This window comes from Candoia aspera, chromosome 4 (assembly GCF_035149785.1).
Source record: "Candoia aspera isolate rCanAsp1 chromosome 4, rCanAsp1.hap2, whole genome shotgun sequence".
Classification (NCBI taxonomy): domain Eukaryota; kingdom Metazoa; phylum Chordata; class Lepidosauria; order Squamata; family Boidae; genus Candoia; species Candoia aspera.
The window spans coordinates 47,856,368-47,877,985 of record NC_086156.1 but is presented as its reverse complement, the minus strand read 5'-3'; the positions used below and the strand labels follow the sequence as shown (position 1 = coordinate 47,877,985).

At 43.1% G+C, this 21,618-nt stretch overlaps 1 protein-coding gene across 1 annotated transcript in view; it reads right to left on the bottom strand.

The window, feature by feature from the left end:
• TBX20 (T-box transcription factor 20) overlaps positions 1–21,618 on the bottom strand; it is a 48,693-nt gene that overhangs the window by 11,604 nt on the left and 15,471 nt on the right. The window contains exons 4-6 of the mRNA XM_063301947.1: positions 21,493–21,601; positions 20,261–20,419; positions 13,149–13,225 (exon numbers count right to left, since the gene is read on the bottom strand). Of these exons, the coding sequence (XP_063158017.1) occupies positions 13,149–13,225; positions 20,261–20,419; positions 21,493–21,601 (345 nt within the window). The remainder of the gene's footprint in view (positions 1–13,148; positions 13,226–20,260; positions 20,420–21,492; positions 21,602–21,618) is intronic.

Below are 21,618 nucleotides of genomic sequence, written 5' to 3'. Positions count from 1 at the left end.
AGTTTGTTAACTCAGGTTCATCCGCACCTTCTGGCCAATGCTCTTAGTATAATTGGATGCATTGTTTTTCCTAGGTCAGGTGAAAAACACTGGCTTCTCTTAAGGGAAGGGGGGTATAAACTTTTTGGGGCAAGGACCATTCTTGATTTTACCCCAAGAATTTCTTGGGGTAAAATCAAGAATGGGGCAAGTGGGCAGGACCAAGACAACACAAATTGTTCTAATTTAACATGTAAAGTAAACGTCAGGTAAGTTTATAAATATAGGGCATATATTTATTCAATACATTTCGTCTTCTATTACATAAAAAAAATGCTGCAGCTTTGGGAAGACTGGTAGATTTTTTAATGCGGTAAGGCATCAAAGAGGATAAGCAAGCAGCCTGCATATTCAGTGTGTTGCTTCAGGACACACACACACACACAGTAGGAGGAGAGCTGTTTAGTCTATGGTAGCAAAAAATTAGGAGGTGTCTGCTAGCACCTTGTCTGACTCACACATTTTATTAGATCCCCTCTTTTTCATACCCCTGCCTCACATTTTTAAATCCCACAACAGTGTAGTCACTCTATGCGTCTGATGAGCTCACAACAGTTCATGTCTTTTAATAAAATGTGTTAGTTGGAAAAGATGCTACTAGACTCCTCCTGATTTTTCACATACATAGTACATCCCCCCATTTTTTGTTTGCAAAGTTTCAGAAAAGAATACACATATACCGCCCCCAACCCACCCAAATCTTCAGAATGAAGATAACAATGTGTAGCCCACATACTGATTTGGCCCCCTGCCATGTTGCTTATATGATTCCTTGGCTGGGATGGCTTGGGAGAAGAACCCCTGCTTTTTTTTTCTTTGTTTTGATATGAACTGCAATGCCAGAATAGAGGAGGGAAATAGTGAATAAAAGAAGTTTAGAAAGGAATGAGCAGGTTACAAAGCTTCTCTGAGCTTTCCAAATTGCATTGGAGCAAAAAGTTAATTCAAACTTAGATTTATAATCACAGACAGGGAAAATAGTCAGAGATACACCTGGAATAATTAAAGAACTCACAAATTTTAGGCAGATGTCTGTATTGGTAAAGATTCAGACCCAGCTAAGATCAAAAGCTCAGCTTACATCACTGAAGATGGAAGCTAGAACAATGTTAGACAGACCTACAGAAAGAATTAGGGGAGGCTCTTTAACATATGAATAAAGCAGCCTGATAATTTATAGTAGAATTTTATCAACACTCTAAAGAATTTTCTTTGAACCATCTTTGCTTCAGATTAGCAATGATATAATGACAAGAGACAATTTTTCCAAGACTTGGAGAAAATCTTTACTCCTGAAAATCATGAATTGGTGAGTTACACCATTCCATTTCCTAATGGGCCTCTTTAGCACAGTTCTGGCTATCAGTGTAACATCAGTAATTACAGAAATTTATTATACTAACCAAATTGACTTTGTACCTTATATATGTATTTCCAATCTGATTTGGAAGTTTCTGAACATAATTCTTCAACTTGAACCTCTTTACTTCTCTGTAGTTTAAATATGAATAAGGCCTTCCATTCGGTAAACTGTATTTATTTGAAAGATGTGTTAAAGGCATACCAGTTTGACTCAATTTTTAATGTATTTATGATTATGAGGATAAATAATTTGAATTCTTATCCCTAAACAGGAGTACAAGGCAGGGCATCCTATTATGCCCTTTATTATTTACTCTGACTATGGAACTTTAGGTGCAGCTAATGGACTAAATGAGGGAATGGGGGGGGGGTACTGTTTCAAGCTAAAGAAACTTGGTTGAATTTGTATTGTGAGTAATACAATGCTTATGCTATCTAATCCACTGAAAACAGAACCCTGAAAATATTAATTATTAGAATCTGAAGAAATAGTAATATTAAAGTACATTTTGCTAAATCTGGATTTATGTTCTTTCCTATTCCCCTTCAAAATCAGCAGGTCTTCAAAACAACATGAGTATTCATCTTTGTCATAAGCAATTTCAGTATCTGGATATTCAGACAGCAAAGAATCTTACAAGACTATTTCAGACAAGTTGATTCTTCTGTGGTTTGGTTTGCAATTCTTAAATATTTAGCTTGATGGGGAAAAATTAAATCTCACTCAAAAGGACAGGATAACTATGATAAAAATAACGTTACTGTCAGGCTCTGCCTGCTGCCCAGTAAAAACACAGATGCTAGCGTAGGCTTAGGTTCTGGATTTATTTGAGTAACAGTATGCGTGCCCTTTAAGAAAGCTGAGAGTGAGTGGAGCGCGCTGGAACGGGATTTAAATAGCCCGCGCCGGTCAGCGCTCCACCCCTCCTTACTCCGGGTGCACCCCCGAGCCCCGCCGGTTCCGTCGTCGGTAGGTGAGGGGTCGTGGAGCCCCTCCTGTGCTCCGGGCATTTCCTCGATTGCTTCCCTGGCCGGTGATGGTTCATTGCTGGGCGATCAGGTTCGTAATCTCTTTGACAGCTCGGGCATGCCTCTTGGTCTGGTCTTGTCAATTGCTTTCTTTGCAACATTGTATATTTCTCTTCCGTGCCGCCGGCTAGAGTTGATACTTTGTTGCCAGCACCTGTTGCTCTCTTTTGTTACCTAGTTGCCTTTTCCCTTAATCCGCCAGGGACCCATTTCCCTGCATTGTCATGTGAGCTGTTGCGATGTCACAAGCATCGCAACGGTGATCATGACATGCTGCCCCCCTTTGAGAAGGTTAAGCCATGGGTTTGGAGGGATAGGCAGTATGGAAGGTCTGGAGCCTGGATGTCATGGGCAGCGACGCACTCAGGGTGCGGGAAGTGTTTCCATTTGATTAAGTATTGGAGGGAGCCCCGTAGCTTGAGGGAGTCAAGTACCTCCTTTACTTCGAAGTGTTGCTGCCCATCTATCATCACTGGTGGGGGGGGCGTGCATGGGTGCCACCAGGAGGGGTCACTTGCTGGCTTGAGTAAGCTGCAGTGGAACACCGGGTGCAGTCTCTTTAAATTATGGGGCAGGTCCAAGCGCACCATGACTGGGTTCACGATCTGTGTCACCTGGAATGGCCCAATAAACTTGGGGGCCAGTTTTTTGGACGGTTGCGGTGATTTTATGAATCTGGTGGATAGGTAGACCATGTCCCCCACTCGAAACGTTGGTTGTTGGCGCCGGTGTTTGTCCGCTTGTATTTTGTAGGTGGTTTGTGCCTCTTTAAGCGCGTCTTTGATGATCGGTCAGGAATCTGCAAGTTTCGTACCCCACTCACAGGCGGCTACTGCTGGGGACGGGGGTTGGGGTAACAGGGATGGGGACAAACTCCCGACCCGACACCACCCCAAAGGGGGTTTGTCCCGTGCTTTGATGTATCACGTTATTGTATGCGACCTCTGCAAACGGGAGTAAGTCCACCCAATCGTCCTGGTGGTAATTGATATAGGAGCAGAGGAATTGTTCCAGTGTGGCATTAAGGATCTCCGTAGATCCGTCCGTCTGGGGATGCCAGGAGGTTGACAGGGCTTGCTGGGTACCTATCAGTTTTAAAAAAGCCTGCCAGAACCTCGAGGTAAATTGTGTGCCCCTATCGGTCACCAAGCAGGAGGGGCAGCCATGTAGGTGGTACACGTGGACTAGGAACAGTTTCGCCAGCTGTTGTGCTGATGGGATCGAGGCGCAGGGGATGAAGTGGGCTTGTTTTGAGAAGTAGTCTTGTTTTAAGAAGTAGTCTTTTGCTACCCATATGACCGTTTTCTTTTGGCTAGGCGGTAAGTCCACAATGAAATCCATTGAGATTTCATCCCATGGGCGGGAGGGTTCAGCCACGGGTTGCAGCAGCCCCTGGGGTTTGCCAGCCGGCCGCTTGGCCATTGCGCACACTGGGCAGGACACCACATACTGCTTGACGTCCTTCCTCAGCGAGGGCCACCAAAACTGCCTCCGAGTTAGATGTAGGGTTTTCAAGAACCCAAAGTGACCAGCCTGTTTGCTGTCGTGCGATCTGTTGAGGATCGCCTGTCGTTGAGAGTTGGGTACATATAACCTTCCCTCCGCCCACGCGAGGTCCTGGTCCATGGTGACCTTGTTGGGGTTGGCGAGGAGCCAGGGGTCTGATTTTAATGCCGTTGCAAAATCGGACCGTAACCCACCTGGCATTTGCGGTTGCCTGCGTCTAGGGGTGGGTTGCGCCGGGGTTGCTTGTGAGGGGGGGCCAGGCTGTCCCTGAGCGCACCCCCGGGTGACCACCGCCAGACCCAGCTGGGAATCAGAGAGCACCGTCCCCACGATGTCAGAGATAGGCTCTGCATCCTGTGGCAGTCGGGAGAGTGCGTCTGCGAGGAAATTCTTTTTCCCTGGGATGAACTTCAGCTGGAAGTTGAACCAGCTGAAGAACTGAGCCCAGCGGATTTGTTTGGGGCTGAGGCGTCGGGGTGTGCGGAGCGCCTCGAGGTTGCGGTGGTCTGTCCAGACCTCAAATGGGCAAGTTGCCCCTTCCAACAGGTGGCGCCAAGCTTCCAGTGCTGCTTTAACTGCAAAGGCTTCCTTTTCCCACACGTGCCAGCGCCTCTCTGTCTCTGAAAATTTTCTGGAGAGATAGGCGCATGGCTTCAGGATTCCAGCGGAATCCTTTTGCAGCAGGATGGCCCCTATGGAGAAGTCGGAAGCGTCCACCTGCACTACAAAAGGCCATTCGGGGTCCGGGTGGGATAGAATTGGCTCCGCTGTAAAGAGCGCTTTTAACCTGTCAAACGTGGTTTGACAGGCAGGAGTCCAATTAAGCGTGGCCCCTGGGTTTTTTACCTTGCGCATCTCCCCGACGCCTTTGGTTTTCAGTAAATCAGTTAAGGGCAGGGCAATTTCCGCGAACCCCCTCGCGAAGGACCTATAGAAGTTTGCGAACCCAAGGAAGCTTTGAAGCTGGCGCCTGGTGTGTGGGCGCTCCCGGCTCAAAACTGCCTGAACCTTCGCTGGGTCCATCTCTATGCCCTTGTCAGAAATCCTGTAACCTAAGTAGTCCAAGCGCGACTTGTGGAACTTGCACTTGGACAACTTGGCGTAAAGTTTAGCTTTCCGGAGTTTAGTGAGGACTTGCCTCACTAACCTCTCGTGTTCCCTCTGTGTCCTCGTGTAGATGAGGACATCATCCAGGTATACTAGTACGCCCTTGAACAGATGTTCATGCAGTACCTCATTGATGAGTTGCATGAAGACCCCCGGGGCCCCCGCCAGACCAAAAGGCAGTACCTTGTATTGGAAGGAGCCCAAGGGGCAGTTGAACGCCGTTTTCCACTCGTCCCCCTCCCTGATGCGGATTCTGTAATATGCCTCGCGGAGGTCGAGTTTGGAAAACATCCTTCCCTTTGACAAGTGTGCCAGCATGTCCTTTACGAGGGGTAGGGGGTATTTGTTGGATAGGGAAGCGGAATTTAATCCACGGTAATCAGTGCATAGTCTCAGGGTGCCGTCCTTCTTTTCACGAAATAGGACAGGTGCTCCAACCGGTGAGTTCGCTGGTTCTATGAAGCCCCTGGAGAGGTTTTTGTCCAAGAATTCCCGCAGCGCCGCTAATTCTTTCTGGGTCATGGGGTAGATCTTGGGCTTGGGTAATGGGACGTCTGGGAGCAGTTCAATTGTGCAGTCCGTCTTGCGGTGGGGGGGTAATTAGTCCGTCTCCTCTTCTCTGAAGACATCTGCAAAGTCCACATATTGCTCCGGCAGTCCTTCTGGGGGGGGGGTCGTGGGTTTGGTCGACGACCTCTGCCCTCCCCACTGTCAGAGCAGATGATTTGTCCAGCGTCGGTGCCTGGTAGACCCCGTCTTTGAACGTGATGGAGCGTGCCCTCCAATCTATGTGTGGGTTGTGGTGTGCTAGCCAGGGGATCCCCAGCACTACTATGGGTTTCCCTACCTGGGTTACCACAAAGTCTATGGATTCCTTGTGGGTGCCCATTGTCAGGGTGACCTTTCTGGTCCCCTGGGTGGCCGGTCCCGTCCCCCCCGCTGTAGAGCCGTCGAGTTGTTGGAACACCAGCAGTTTAGGGAGGGGGGAGCAGGGCAGTTTTAGTGCGGCGACAATGTCTGGGTGGATCAGATTTCTGGAGCACCCAGAGTCCACCAGAGCCTCGACCGCGATGGCTCTAGGGCCATACGAGAGTTCAATTGTCCCTGCCAGGATGGAGCAATCGTCACTCACCCTGGGGTTGTTGCGCCCCTTCTTTACCACCTGCCCAGTGGTGCTGCTTAGAGCAGGTGGGGGGCGTTTTCCGCTGGCTGTTCTTGGGCGTCGATCACATCCCCTGCGAGATAGGCATCCGCTTCCTTGTCCGGGGTTGCTAGCGCTCCTGTCAGACGTCTGGGGGGGTTGGATGGCTTGTGCGGTGTCTTCGGTGTTGGTCTGGGCGGGCGATCCATTGTCCTGTCTTTGAAACAGTCCGCTGCTCGGTGGCCCGTATTCCCACACCTGGTACATTGCCCGCGGGCAAGCCTCCGTTGTTGGTCTGTGTCCCAGGTCGGGCCCGACTGTTGCTGGGAGGGATTTTGTCATTTGTGGTCATGAGCAGGAACGTGCACTGAGCGTGCTCCGCTTTTCCGGCTAGGCAAATCCACCCGTGAAGGGAGGCTGGGTCGTCCCTGTAGAGTGCCCATTGTAGCACCTCCCGGTTGAGGCCACCCTTGAACATGTCGATCAAGGTGGCCTCAGACCATTCCGGGATTTTGCCTGCGAGGACCTTGAACTCGAGGGCATAGTCAGCCACCACTTTTCTTCCTTGGCGAAGCGCTTTAAGTGTGCTCTTGGCCCTTTCCTTCGCCAGGGGGTCATCAAAGTAATGTTTCAGCTTGGCTAGGAAGTCGTGGAAATTGGCCAAGGCTGGGGCTCCGGACTCGGACATCTGCACGTACCAGTCCGCAGCCCTGCCTTTGAGCTTGGTGGCCACTGCCGAGATTTTGGCTGCTTCTGTGCCGAAGGAATGGCCGTATTGGGCCATGTAGTACCTCACATTCGTAAGAAGGACAGGTTCATGGGGTCTCCATCAAATTTTACGGGGAAGTCTTTGGCGAACCCCCCAATTTGCAGGACCCCTACCTGTGGGTGGTGAGGGATGGCCCCCACTGGCCTGGGGCCATGAAGCCCTGCGACAGAGTCTCATGCTTGGCCCCTTCTGCTCGGGGTTGTTGATGGGGTGGGTATGGTGCCCCGATCCCCTCTTGCCCCGTGCCGCCTCAGTCTTTGAGCGCTCGTGTACTATCGATGCCAGGGACTGGAGCATGTGTTCCAGGTCTTGTACCTTGGCTTCCAGGGCTGTGACCCTGTCTGGCGTGCCCTGGTCATCCAACGTCGGTGCTGCCAGATGCTGTCTGGTCTGTAGTCTTGCGCCTTCCTGCTCGGGCGTTTGGGGGTAGTGGAGCCTCCAGGTGGAGTAGGGTGTTCCCGTCTGGGGTCCTGCTCCGCTGGCCCATGTGAGGATTTGTTGGCCCCCGACTTCATCTTCCGTCAGGGCTCTCCCATCTGGGCTGGAGCTCCAGGTCTGGAACTGGGGTGCGGTGTGGGCAGGGAGGTTGCCTGTGTCCCATCTCGGGTGCGCCACCTCCAGCAGCTGTCGGGTCATCTCTGCCTCCTGCGGGCTGTCCTTCACGCCTCTGGTGCGAAGTGCTGACTCCATGGCCGTCCCCGGTTCCGTTATCGCCAGTGGATCTCTCCCGCGGAAAATTTTCGTCTGGTGGAGCTTGGCGAATTTGGTTTGGTGACTCTCAGCTTTATGTCAGGCTCTGCCTGCTACCCAGTAAAAACGCAGACACTAGTGTAGGCTTAGGTTCTGGATTTATTTGAGTAACAGTATGCATGCCCTTTAAGAAAGCTGAGAGTGAGTGGAGCGCGCCAGAACGGGATTTAAATAGCCCGCGCCAGTCAGCGCTCCACCCCTCCTTACTCCGGGTGTGCCCCCGAGCCCCGCCAGTTCCGTTGTCGGTAGGTGAGGGGACGTGGAGCCCCTCCTGTGCTCCGGGCGTTTCCTCGATTGCTTCCCTGGCCGGTGATGGTTCATTGCTGGGCTATGAGGTTCGTAATCTCTTCGACAGCTCGGGTACGCCTCTTGGTCTGGTCTTGTCAATTGCTTTCTTTGCAACATTGTATCTTTCTCTTCCGTGCCACCGCTAGAGTTGATACTTTGTTGCCAGCACCTGTTGCTCTCTTTTGTTACCTCGTTGCCTTTTCCCTTAATCCACCAGGGACCCATTTCCCTGCATTGTCATGCGAGCCGTTGCGATGTCACAAGCATCGCAACGGTGATCATGACAGTTACTTTTCTATGCATTATCATGTTGAGTAGCCGAAAACCAACTTTTTTGGTGGCAAAGAAAAATGGAAGAATTTGTATCTCAGAAATAAAACAAGTTTCCTTATTCCCATATGTTGAGAGTGCAATAGAAGACACCAAACATGAAGCTTTATCTGTTATAACATTTAATTTAATTACACAAAGAAGAAATATACATTGATGCAAATAGAGAATGATAAAGTTAATAATTAATTAATACTTTACTGAGAATGGGATCTACAATATTACAGAAGCTATAAAAATTTGAATAAAAATAATTTCAGGTTAATGGAAATGAGATGTTTCTCGCCCCCTTGTTTCTTTTTTCTTTGCTTCTTGTTGTTATTTGTCTTGGGGGGGGGGAGTTGGATCAAGTTAATAAACAAATAATTTATTTAAAGAACACAGGACTTGCAATCCTTATCATAAACCCTAAGCACCCTTTAAGCATTTTAATGAAATAATTCTGCTGAAAGTTCCAATGAGACAAGCCTACCTGGGCTAGGCAAAGAGCTACCTAGCACTGAACGGAAAGTATGACATTTCTGAATTTCCAGATAATACAATAATTCTATACTGTATATTGTGATTAGATTCTCTCTGGAACCAATGCTATGGGAGCTTCTCTTTAATCTGTTAAAAATATTCAGTAGTGAAGGAGAAGGTTTCTGGCTATGCTTATGAGCACTTTCTTCTTTTTGTCATTATTTGAAGTGGTCCATGATTAAGCCCTGATATTGAGAATGGGGTGGGCTCAAAAACTCCACAGTGGAGCCTTACTTCAAATTAAGATCTGATTGAGACTGTAAATCTGAAATGGGAAGTTTGAAATTGCTAGAGTCGTGTATTTATAAAACCATATTCAATTAAGCTAGAAAAGTGCAATGTCTGTCATCATGTCATAAAAAGATGTGTTTTTCTCTCAGATTGGTTGTAAGGAAGCCCAGCCTATATAGCTGCAGATGGAAGCTGTTTTCAATCAGTTACAAGGAGCAATCCAATTACTAGATGGTTTAGTGCAGTAACTGACTCCAGTCTAATTTAATTTCTTTGGGTCTCTAAAGATCAATTGATCTGATTTGCTTCTCTCCCTAAAGGCTAGTTAGGGGGAAAAAAGCAGACTTAAATATCTGGAAATTAAATACAAAGCTTTGTCCCATATTCACACTATTTAGGTCAACCCAAAGACTCACTGTGTATGATAAGTAAGAGCTCTGCAGGATGTTTTGCATAGTGAAGGGAACAAATTAATGTCCCAAACAATTGGTAACACAAAAGTGTGTTTGCCTTAAGAAGCTTATTCATGAAATGGATTATCTGATTACAAGGCCAACCTAAACATCTACTTTTCAAGGTGTGAGAGTCAATCCGCCAACAATCTTTGCCAAGTCATATAAATGAAATTGATAATATTGCTTGTTTCCAGAACTGGCATTTGAGACTCTATTAGTTTTGCAAGTTGTCCTCAAGGTCCACCATTCAAGGAAAGAATTGAAGTTGTAATCCTTTGCTTTTACTGCATATGGTATATGCATAGAAAAGACCTTTCCTACTGTGTCCTATTTGCTAGATTTATGGACTATTTTTGCATTAGAGTCTTTTTTAGCTGAATGTTAAAACTAAGTATGATAAAGTCCACTCATGACAAGGAGATTGAGGTATTAAATGATCAATACCCAGGTGTTTTGAAGGGAGTAGCAAAATTTTTATTTATATCTTTAGCTTACAGAAACTGTTTGGTGCATTCAGTGAAATGTTAACTTTATAGGGTTTCTTCCTTTTACATACATATCTACTGTTACTTATGTATTAATGGTGAGCTATATTTTAAATTCTGTGACTTGGTCTTGGACTGTAAATAAATAAAATAAATAAACATGTTAAAAAAAATTTCAGAGTAGTTACTGGGAATTTATTCATTTGTGATCTGTATTTTTTGAAAATTCTGATGCCATTGCTGTCTCTAAAATTACATAGTCATTAAAGGTTTTGGAAAAATTAGCAGAGGCTTCTAAGCCAGTAATCTATCTTTATCAGAAGCTGAAGGAAGTAGGTGAAAGTGATTCTATTATGCAGTGATTGAAATAAAGACCTTGACTGTTCTATAGCTGTAAACCAGCAACAGTTATTTTAAAGAATTGAAGCTACTCTCCGATGACCCTAAAATGTGGCTAATAAAAAAAAAAGATTGTGTTTTATATATACCGTACATTTTAAAGAATGCTCAGTACAAGGTTTTGTGATTATCTTACTTTTGGGGATGCAACTGAGAAATTAGAATATTACCTTATATGATCTGGATTTGTTCTACCATTGTCATGTTTTAGTCTAAAATCTATATAATAAGAAGAGCAATCACTACTTCTTAGCTTGGTGTCTTAGCTTGGTGTCCTTAGCTTCTTAGGAATTGATTAAGACACCAAGAATTATGAACTTTTTATCAATGTGCACATTGCAGAAGGTCTCCGGAATGTCTAGTGGTTAAGGCACCAGTCTAGAAACCAGGAGACCGGGAGTTCTAGCGCCGCCTTAGGCATGAAAGTCGGCTGGGTGACCTTGGGCCAGACCATCTCTCTCAGCCCAACTCACCTCACAGGGTTGTTGTTGTGGGAAAATAGGAGGAGGAAGGAGTCTTAGGTATGTTTGCCACCTTGAGTTATTTATAAAAATAAAAAAGTGGGATAAAAAGTCTAAAAAGAAAAGCTGCTGCATGAACGAAAGCAACACTTTAATTCTTAAAGAAAGCCACTGTATTGCTTCTTTGCAAGGCATCTTCTGGCAGTTCAGTAGCTTGACATTTTTGGGCAGGTGCTATACATACACAGTATCTTCTCCCAGTGCTTCTAGTTGGCTACCAGAAAAGGCTGCACACGTACAACATATGAGTGGAAGACTGGAAGCTTCTTCCAACTCTTGGAAAGGCAAGAAGATGCAAAATAACAAGCTGCCTTGTTGCCTCCTTATTTCAGTGAGGAAAATCCTGTTTCCTCATTGACATAAAACACCTTATCGAATCAAAGCCAAGTCACCTTACACAGCACCACAAATCAGCAGTCTGATCACATAAAATATGTGATTAAATTGCTTGCTCTCACCTGCCCTTTATTCATACATACAGTTAACACGTTGCATAAAAACAGTCAAGCAAAATGCATCAGTGGACACATTCTCATTACTTTGATCTAACTGCGGAGGGTCCCATTACAGCGAACACCTATTGCCAGTGACTTTCTCTCATAACCTATTGAGCACATTTATTGATGTGTCACTTCTTTGAAAATGTTTCCTGAGAAAACCTGGAAGGTTTACACCTACAGGAATTGGCAGGCTAAGACCAAAAATGATACATAGGGACAACTTAGCATCCCCTTTAGAACCTTTCCATGTGCATGAAAACTTTACAGTATGAGACACATTTTGAGTCTGCAGTACCTCATGAAGACTGCGTTACATGATTTTTTTTGGCTTGGGCCAAATGGATTGAAATAACAGACATATCAGAGGTTCAAATATAGCCAAAATAATACTGTTTTTTCTACAAAATCAGGCCTATGTATGGTTGCAGATCTAGAGCAGTCTTTCCCAGCCCTGAGCCTTGTGCTGGACTACAGTCCCCATAATTATCTGCCAGTAGATAGAAACAACCAAAGGCATGATGAACAATGGGAGATAATCAGAGGTTTTCTGCACTGCTGAGTTAAAGTGTTATCTACCCATCCTTGAGTAGCACAAAACTATACCAGCATGAAATGTATTGCCCACATTACTGATTCTTATCCTGCCACTATGAAGTCTCTTCTGACTTATTACTGAACAGTAATAAGTGACCCAACTTACAAAGACTCACAATCCGTTTACTTAGAGTTTCTCCCCCTTTCTAACACTTTCTTTTTATGGGCTACAAATGCCAATTACCAGATTCTGCTGTGCAGGAGTCAATGGGGAGGGGAAGGTCCAGTTATTCCACTATTTCAGTCTTGTGCTAATCTAATAAGGGCTGTAGAGTTAAAGCACTTACAGTACTGCAGCTGAGCCATCTAGAGCTATAGAGCAATTCTGATAGGCCACTGACATGCTATTGTTAAGAGCCACTTTGGTGCTGGCCTAGAAAGCAGGAGGATATGAGTTGTAGGCCTCCCTTAGGCATGAAAGCCGGCTGAGTGACTTTGGGCCAGTCATTCTCTCTCCATCCAACTCACCTGACAGGGTTGTTTTTGTGGGGAAAATAGGAGGAGGAAGGAGTATTGGTATGTTTGCCACCTTGAGTTGTAAATAAAAAAGGCAGGATAAAACAACAACAACGACAACAACTGTCCTTTAGGGGGGATGGCAGACAAAGCTGACCAGGGCAAGGACTTCAGGGGAGGATGTATGCCCACATGAACTTTAAACAGTGAATTAGCATCACTCTGATCCCTTTGCTAGTGGTCAAGTTTAACTGATTTTATATCTCTTGCAGCCACCATCAAATACCATCAGCTTAGGGCAAAACCCTAGTTTAACGCCAACAGAGCCAAAGGTAACTTGAGGCTGCTTCACTTGAGGACCGGAGATCTGATGAAAGCAATACCATGGGGATGCAGCAGAAAAAGATGTTGCCAAGATATGATTGTACAGTGGTGAGGTCCAAGTGGTGAGGTCCAAGAACCATAGACACTGGAGAGAGTAATGCAGATTCAAAGTAGCTCCATTTTTGCACTGTTTATAGAGACTCCAAGGCTTCTTAAATGCAAAGCACCTTTCAAATGCTCAGCTTCAGGGGAACTAGAAATATATTTTCCAAGCCAACTCTCCATCACACACTCATCACTCTAGGAACTTATCTCAGTCGAATATACATAAAATCATTACCTCTCAATATCTGTGAGTCTGGAAGAATCCCTGAATCCTTTAGCAAAAGGGTTGCTGTCAATTTTCAGCTTGGTTATCTAGAAACAGAAAGAGATGAAAAAATCTTAGAGTTTACAGCATGTTACTTAAACTAAACCATCTACAGCTGAATTGTGACATAATGTATTTCATCACAGAGACTGATTGACAGATTATATCTTCATTCATGCTAGAATTGTAAGGAAACTTACAATTACAAACTTGTTCATTTGGTTCACCGCTCTGGACTAAAACTGCTGCTAGTTAGGGATATATTCTTATTTAATTCTGTTTAGAGTTAGCCCCTTGAAACAATTATGATTACTCATCCTGATTGAAGCAATCTGCATTTCACTGTGTCTATTTCTAAGTCATTCAGGAAGGCAAGAAAATTGTTTTATTCTTTGGAAAATAATAGGTTGTTGTCTTGATAAAGATGAAGACTGTAAGTTGATTATTTTCTGCTGAGGTCTTCCTCTTTTGATTTTACTTGTTTTTGAGGGAATCGGGCTTTTAACTGTTTTGTAGTTTTTCTTCTGTTTTACTTGTTTAATCTGTTTTTATGATTGTTAACCACCTGGAGTCTTATGGAATAGGGTAGTATTTAATACAGAAATATGGTTTTTAAAGCAAATTTTGAAACAAACTGTGCACAGTTTGAGAATTATCTGGAAGATGATTTCTGGATCTTCCATGAGTACAACACCCCTCTGCGATTATTAAAGTAGCTCTTTGAAGAAGGCTGAAAACACACTGCTGCTTTAAAGAATCCACTCTTAATGCAGTTCCTAAAACACTGTGCTGTGCTTGCACAAGTTTGAAAGTTCTTCCTTTAAATTATTTTCAAAGCATGTACAACCCTTATGCAAAGTATTTTAGTGAAATGCTGCATGTGCTTAAACTATCCAAATTACTTTTATTCAAAGCAAACATACAAGGCAGGCTTTGTTTAGGAAAAAACATTCAAGCTATTTCACAGAAGCTAAAAGTTCAATAAGTCTAGTCCTCCCCAACTTTCAGTAAGGGTTTGTAAAAAAGGCTTGGTATGCTTTCTTGTGCCACTGAAAATCAGCGTAACATAACTGGAACTCGGTACAGTTATCAATAGCGAGAATGCCCCAGAAACCAGATCGAGTTAATTGATCTAACCAACTGTTCTCTTGCATATAGAGAATGTCAGCAAAATGGTGGATTGAGATACCTTGTTAAACAAAAACAGAATGGAAATGCCTGGAATATACTGCACTTAAAGGCCACTATACACAGAAGGAATTTCTCAGCCCCTTGGGGGTAAAGATGTAATTTTCCTAACATAATATCTGGCCATACAATAGCAAATCATTGACCTTACTCTAGAATGTTCTAAAAGCCACCCATGTGGGGATAATATGAAAAATGGGCTTGTATTCCTGTCAAGAATTCAGTACTGTTAGTTATTTGACAACTGTTGTACAAATTAAGAGATTTCTATAAAGGAGATGGTAAATGAGCTATTGCCAAATAAAAAATTCCTGTTCACTTACTGGGGAAAATTAACAGTTCTCTCCTATAGTAAAATTCAGTTTGCCTTTAGAAAAAGAAGCAGTTTGGTTAATGCTGTTGGATAATGTACAGACAATTTTATGAAGCCACATGTAAAAGAAAAAGGGAAAAGAATCAGTTCCCAAATGAATGATGAAAGCATCTCCAAGAAAGCTTGTCAAAATGAAAGTTGACCTACAATTCAACTCTCTTGCAGTGGCTTGACTGTTTAAACAAATGCCTGACCTTTAAATCTTAAATGTGAGATAGTTTGTTGAAAGTGTAATGTATTTAGCCCTTATCTAATAACCTGCAGAAATGTAATCATCCCCTTTAAAACCAGCACTGAAAGAAATGGTAAAAATAAGAGAGGTTCCATCTTCATTAGTCATAGATATTATGACAGCATCAATCTCCAGGATTTTCAGAGAAGTTCCGCTGGGAAATTCAACAGTATTTACATTATGTACTTCAGAATCAAAACAGCACTTTTAAAAACTGCTATATCAAGGCAACTGCCTACTGTTCTGCAGAACCAGTATATGCATCAGCAGTGGTTGACTACATCATTTTTAACTGGAGTAATGCATGTTTTTTTCAATAAAAACAACAAAAACTCAGATACCATCCTAGAATAGGCACCTCTTAATCTCAAACATTTATGCTTAAGCTACAAAACCCGACAAGTTGAAATCATACATACATACATACATACATACAAAATTCAGTAGCAACAGCACATATTTCAACCCAAATCACTAAAATATGAAACATGCAATCCAAGTCTTCAGCAATTTTGTAAAAACACAACTCAAGGGAAAGCCAACGCCACAGAAAAGAAATGAATCTTGAAGGCCTTCCTAAAGGCCACTAATGAGGACATGGGTTGGTTTCAATGGGCAGTGCCTTGAAGAGACACGATTTGCAGGAGAGGCTCTATCACCTTGTAGTCCATATCCTGATGCCTTCTGGCATTCAAAGAAGCAGAAATTATATATGTACTTAATAAAAAGAGATTTAACTGTGAATAAATAGAACAAAAATTGATGATACCTCAGGAATAAGGAGTGGAAACAGGAATGTATTCAGGGGATTTGATAGGAGTGTTGAAACTGGGATAGGACAACATTCCTGTCCAATAGCAGGGTTACCAGACCTGGTGCAAAAATCTGGGTGACCACTAGAGGATAGCAAAGAAATCCAGGACACTCAAACTCTTTGTCCCTGCATAGTGGTTTTAGCATTTTTGCAATGTAAATCTATTAGCCCTAAAAACTGCACTCTATCATCCCCCAGGATCCCAAATATGGCCCCAGTTTCTCTTTGTCTTTTTTCTGGACAGGTGGGCACCTGTCCATATGCAGCTGGTTGCAGTTTTAGTAGTTTAAATAATGGCTATTAGGTCAATGTAAGACTAACATCTGTTCTTGGAAAGAAAACTAGTGCTACAAGCTGGTGCATTGCTTCACTACATGCTAACTTCCATTATATTGTTTAAATGATAAGTATGTATATTTAAAAAAAAAATGAAAGGGACGTGGTGGCGCTGCGGGTTAAACCACTGAGCTGCTGAGCTTGCCGATCGGAAGGTCGGCGGTTCGAATCCGCGTGATGGGGTGAGCTCCCGTTGCTAGTCCCAGCTCCTGCCAACCTAGCAGTTCGAAAACATGCAAATGTGAGTAGATTAATAGGTACCGCTTCGGCGGGCAGGTAACGGCGTTCCGTGTAGTCATCCCGGCCACATGACCACGGAAGGGTCTACAGACAAACGCCGGCTCTTCGGCTTTGAAACGGAGATGAGCACCGCCCCCTAGAGTTGGACACGACTGGACTTAAGGTCAAGGGAAAGCTTTACCTTTTATATTTAAAAATAATTAAAATCAGGTGGGGAAAAGAGCATAGGAATCACCCAAGGACAATTCATAGTCAGGTCGCTATCCCTACTTCAGAAATAACAGATGCTTCTTGGTTTTATCATTAAGATTTGGTTTTTATTCCCACGAGCATCCTTACGTTCTTCTTTGCACCAGTTTCTCTAAATCCTTTTTTATAGTATGAATCCTAGGACTAATATTAATTTGAGTTCTGGCCAGTGTAGAAAAGAGAGGGACTGTTACTTTTGATGATTTGGAAACAATATCTCTATTGATATAGTAAACATTACATATGCATTTTTTTAATAGCCATGTCACATTGCTAACTCATACTCAGTTTGTGATCAACTTCAGTTCCAGGAACATATTCACATGTACTATTCCCAAACCTTGTATCTCCATCCTATATTTGTGCATCTGATTTCTTTTCCCTAAGTAAAGAATTAAGGCATCTCACTCAGTTGTGGCAAATTTGATAAGCATTCCTTCTGACCCATTAATGAAAATATTGAGGAGTGCCAGGCCCAGAATATAGAAAGGACCTAGAACAGCTTCCCACTTCCCATAATGCTCACTAATGCTATTTACCTGCACCAACAGGGCAGGCTTAGGTCTGGGGCAATCCAGGGTATTGCCTCTCCCTTCAGCTGGATCACGCATGCTGTCTCACTGTGTAATCAGGAAGCTCAGACTTGTCTATATTAGCAAGGTGTTGGAAAAGTCTGCCTCTTTCAGATATAAGCAGTGGTCTTGTGATTCTCCAATAACACCTCCCCAAATGACTAGGTTGCAAGTGCATCCAGGATCAGAGAAGGGTTATTCTGACATAGCTTAGGAAGTATGTCAGAAATCTATTTTGAGATTTTGCAAAATAGAGGGGAGGAAAAAAACATCCCTGATTCCAAGCCTGCCTCTGGAGTGTTTCAGCTAAATTAGCTCAGGAGGAAGGTGTTCACCATATTTGTTGATAAAATGCTTCCTGGGCCAATCTAGAAAATTATTCAAAATGTTAATGAAAACGAAGAGAATTCTAAATAGGCTTTGAAAAATGGTATTTATAAAAATGAAGATTTCAGCAATCTGGAATCTAGGGAGAGCCCATAGTTTTAATTTTAATTTTACTGGGCTCTTCATTTAATTATAATACTTTATCTTAGGCCATCTCCCTTTTAGTTTCACAACAATCTGTATGGCATTGATAAGTTAGATGGATAGCATTTGTGCTGGTTGAGAACCAGCTACAGCCTCTCGAAACACACAATATAGGCTAGTTTTGAAAGCTGAATTGATTTTTCGTGCTGCAATGCAGCTTATTTGAAGCCAGAGTAAAGCTGATGTTTTCTTTGCAATGCCCTAGCTCTGTTGAGTTTCTGGGTGGTCCATTTTCCCACTGGAGAGAATTTTTGATTTATGAACACAAATCAGCCTCCTCCACTCTGTAGAAAAACACAATCAGCTGCTGCATATTCACAACAAGATGCTATTGTTTCTTTTAAATACAGCAGAGGGATGGGTTAGTTTTGCAGCTTTCCGCCAAGGAAACCAGCAAGTTTCATGAACAAAAAGGCATGGAGAGGAAACAGCAATAGCAAAATGTACAGTATCTTATTCTGCTTTTGTGGATCACGGGAATTTTATAGCTCCAGGATGGCAGTGATTCAGCACTAGATACTGATTCTCATTTTTATATTGTACAAATTGAGGGAACATTTCAATGTTTTCCGTGATTGCTAATCAGCTTCATTATGCTATTTAGAGAGAAGGAGATGAAGCAGTTGTGGTGTGGAAGCACCCTGAGAGCTGGTGAGTGGCCCAAAAGTAAAGTTACCTCTAATAAACTTGGTGGCTGACCAGAGATTCTCCAACATTCTACCTTTGGTGCCTTACGCTGGTCTTTTGAGGAGTATAATAATATAAGGGAGAGCCAGTCTGGTGTAGTGGTTAAGGCACCAGGCTAGAAACCGGGAGACTGTGAGTTCTAGTCCCTTCTTAGGCACGAAGCCAGCTGGATGACCTTGGGCCAGTCACTCTCCCTCAGCCCTAGGAAGGAGGCAGTGGCAAACCACTTCCAAAAACCCTTGCCAAGAAAACTGCAGGGCAGTTGCCAGGAGTCAAAAACTGACTCACAGACAACAACAACAACAACAACAAAGCGTTCATTTTTACCTTCAGATGCTGTAAACTGTTATTAAAGTTCTATATTTGCAAGAAAATAAACAATATATTACACACATTTCAACCTTTCAACACTGTCTTCTTCAGTATCCTTCAACAACTGGGCGATTTCCAAATAGGTCAGGACTGTAACTCTCCAATTTCCCTGCCAGCTAGTTAAGAATTCTGAAAGTTGCAGCCCAACATCTTGAAAGTGCCCACGGAGGAAATGTGCTCATTGGAGGAACTGATATATGGGCACTGCCAATATATGTGAATTAGAAAGTTTTCCATTTTAAAAAATGCACATTTCAGATTGCAATGAGAGGCACACTCTTCAATCCAGTATCTAAAAAACTGTTTAGTTTTAATTCATGTATGGGCAACCTGTGAGCCTCCAGATGTTGCTACAAGTTCATCCCTGGCCATTGGTTAGCCTGGTAGGTGTTGATTAGAGTTGCATTTTAACAAAATTAAGAGGACCAGAGACTTCCATCCCCGTTTTTTAATGCATGTTAAACCTGTCTTCAGCAGACTTTAGTGTGTTCTTGCAGGAGTTACTAATTTGGTATGTCTCCTGATTGGAAGGGAATAGTTCAAAAAGTGATCCAGGAAGATTACTGCAGGCATCTTCTTTGAAAGTGAGCAAGTATGGCATACAATCAGAAGTGACTGACCTTTTCAGTCAACTGGACAACATGCTGGTTTTTATAAACCAGGCCTGTTCCTCGTCTCCTAGAATTGGCAGAAATGGAGTGGTTAACACACACACACACACACAAACACAAACACACACATGCACACATAAACTTCAGTCCAAGATCGTTAGAAATTCTAAGGGCTGAGACATATAACCATCCAAAGCTGAGCTTCTGTTCTGTTTCTCGAGTGCCTTTGTTATGATCAACGTTTTGTGTTGACCTCCACGATCACCTATGTTATTTGGTTCCAGTAGCAGACTGACAAACCCCAACTTTAATTCTAAAGGAAAAAAAATGATATCCTAATGTGACACATGCTCCAGATTTGTCTAAGAGATCTATATCAGTTTTTCCCACAAAGTTATGTCTCCAAATATTACTGCAAATGCAGGGGAGAGGGTTTTTTTTTTTTTTTTTTTTACAAGAAATTGGTAATAGTGTTCTGATTCAGCTCAGCAGCAGCATATTCTGGAGTAAGGCCTTGTTGATAACAATTTTTCAAAAAAGCATTAATGCTATCATGTTTAGTTTAACCCTCAGAATTGAAACGGCACTGGCCAAGTATTTTTATGTGTTATTTTTGTCAGGCACGTGGGACCAAGAAGAGGAGAAGGATAGAAGCTAGAACTATCCTTAAATTAGCCTACAAGCCTATTTTTAGTTAAATTAGACCTCACTCAAGTCCTCTGTTTATATGTGGGTAAAGGAATAGGGATTGTTTTGCCTTTCTGCCGCACTCTGAGTGTGTTTGCATGACTTAGCCCCTCTTTCTGTATTTCAGCCAGGTAGAATTTAGAAGAGAACAACATTGACAATCGTTAGTGGACTGGGTGAAAACACTCACCAATTGGTTTTGGTAGGCAGTGACAGCTGTAAACACTGTCTCTGGGAATATAAATGTCCTGAATTCTTCAGATTTCAGGTTAAGCAAGGAAGCAGTATGATCCTTCTTTTTGATGATATGCACCCTAGGTTGATATTTGTGCATTGAATTCAATATTATCTAGAGGAGAGAAGGAGAGAAAGCACAGTCAGAGTCACTTTCCGTCAGCAAATTATCTTATCTCATCTATCATAACTGCTACATCAGAACAGGAGAAAGAAGGCATGCCGGATAACTGGCTAGTATCAGGAAAGACCATGGATCAGTTGGGTCTTAGGCTGGCTCCTAACCTATGCCAGTTGCCACAGATTAATTCCATCCCACTAGGTTCAATAAGAGGAAGGATGCCAAAGGATTTTAAAACAGCCAAAAACAGACATGTTTCTCCCCTTTAGTTTTTGTCATTCTAGCAGATTCCCAACAGGGTTCTGGAGGTCTCAGAGGTACCAGTGTCAGAATGCTTCAAAACGAAAGGTAAAATTATTTATACTTAAGTTCCCATTGAAATAAATTAGAAGAATAAATTCACATTTTCTCATATTTAGTCTAGATATAACCAGACGTACAGTGTTTATCCTGGACTTAAAATATGGGAATTGGCACTTTACATCAGAGATGCAAAAACTTTTTGACTAAGGGTCGCATATGGCATGCTGGGGACCTGCTCCAACATGTGGGCAGGATCAGGACAACTATGGTTGAGTGTAATTAAATATGGAAACTCAACTGAATGTAATACGACTGCTCCCAATATATTTAACACTTTCTTGCTTGTCACCCAAGGCTATGGTGGTCCAAATGCAGGCTGCATTCTCAAGCTTTACATAATAGCAGGTTCCAACATTTAGACTTGTTTTATCACCCTTCAAAACAGATCAAACAAAAAGGAGACAGGAAATTTATCTTCAGGAAAGAAACTCTTAAATCGGAGGAAAACTGATGAGTTAGGAGTTGCAGAAAGTCTAAAAATGGGGTTTCAGAGCAGAGCAATAAATGCTAGAATCTTTTCTGTGGTATAAGATACAGTTCCATGCTCCATCCGCTCCTCTCAGCCCATGAAATTTCACAGCCTTTAAAGGTTATTTAATAATCATAGGAGCAACCATTGCCAGTTTTGGCATTTCCAACAGGTGTAGTAGCAGGAGCCTGAGGGTGTAGCATTGTTTTCCCTTCCCACAAGACCAGGCACTCACATGACCATGCTGATCCAGCTCATTGTTTGTTAGCTTCACTTTTTCAAAGGATACCATCTGCTTCAGCAATTGTTCCCCTGTAAATGGAGAATCTGGATGCACATACAGCCTGAGAAGCCAAACAAC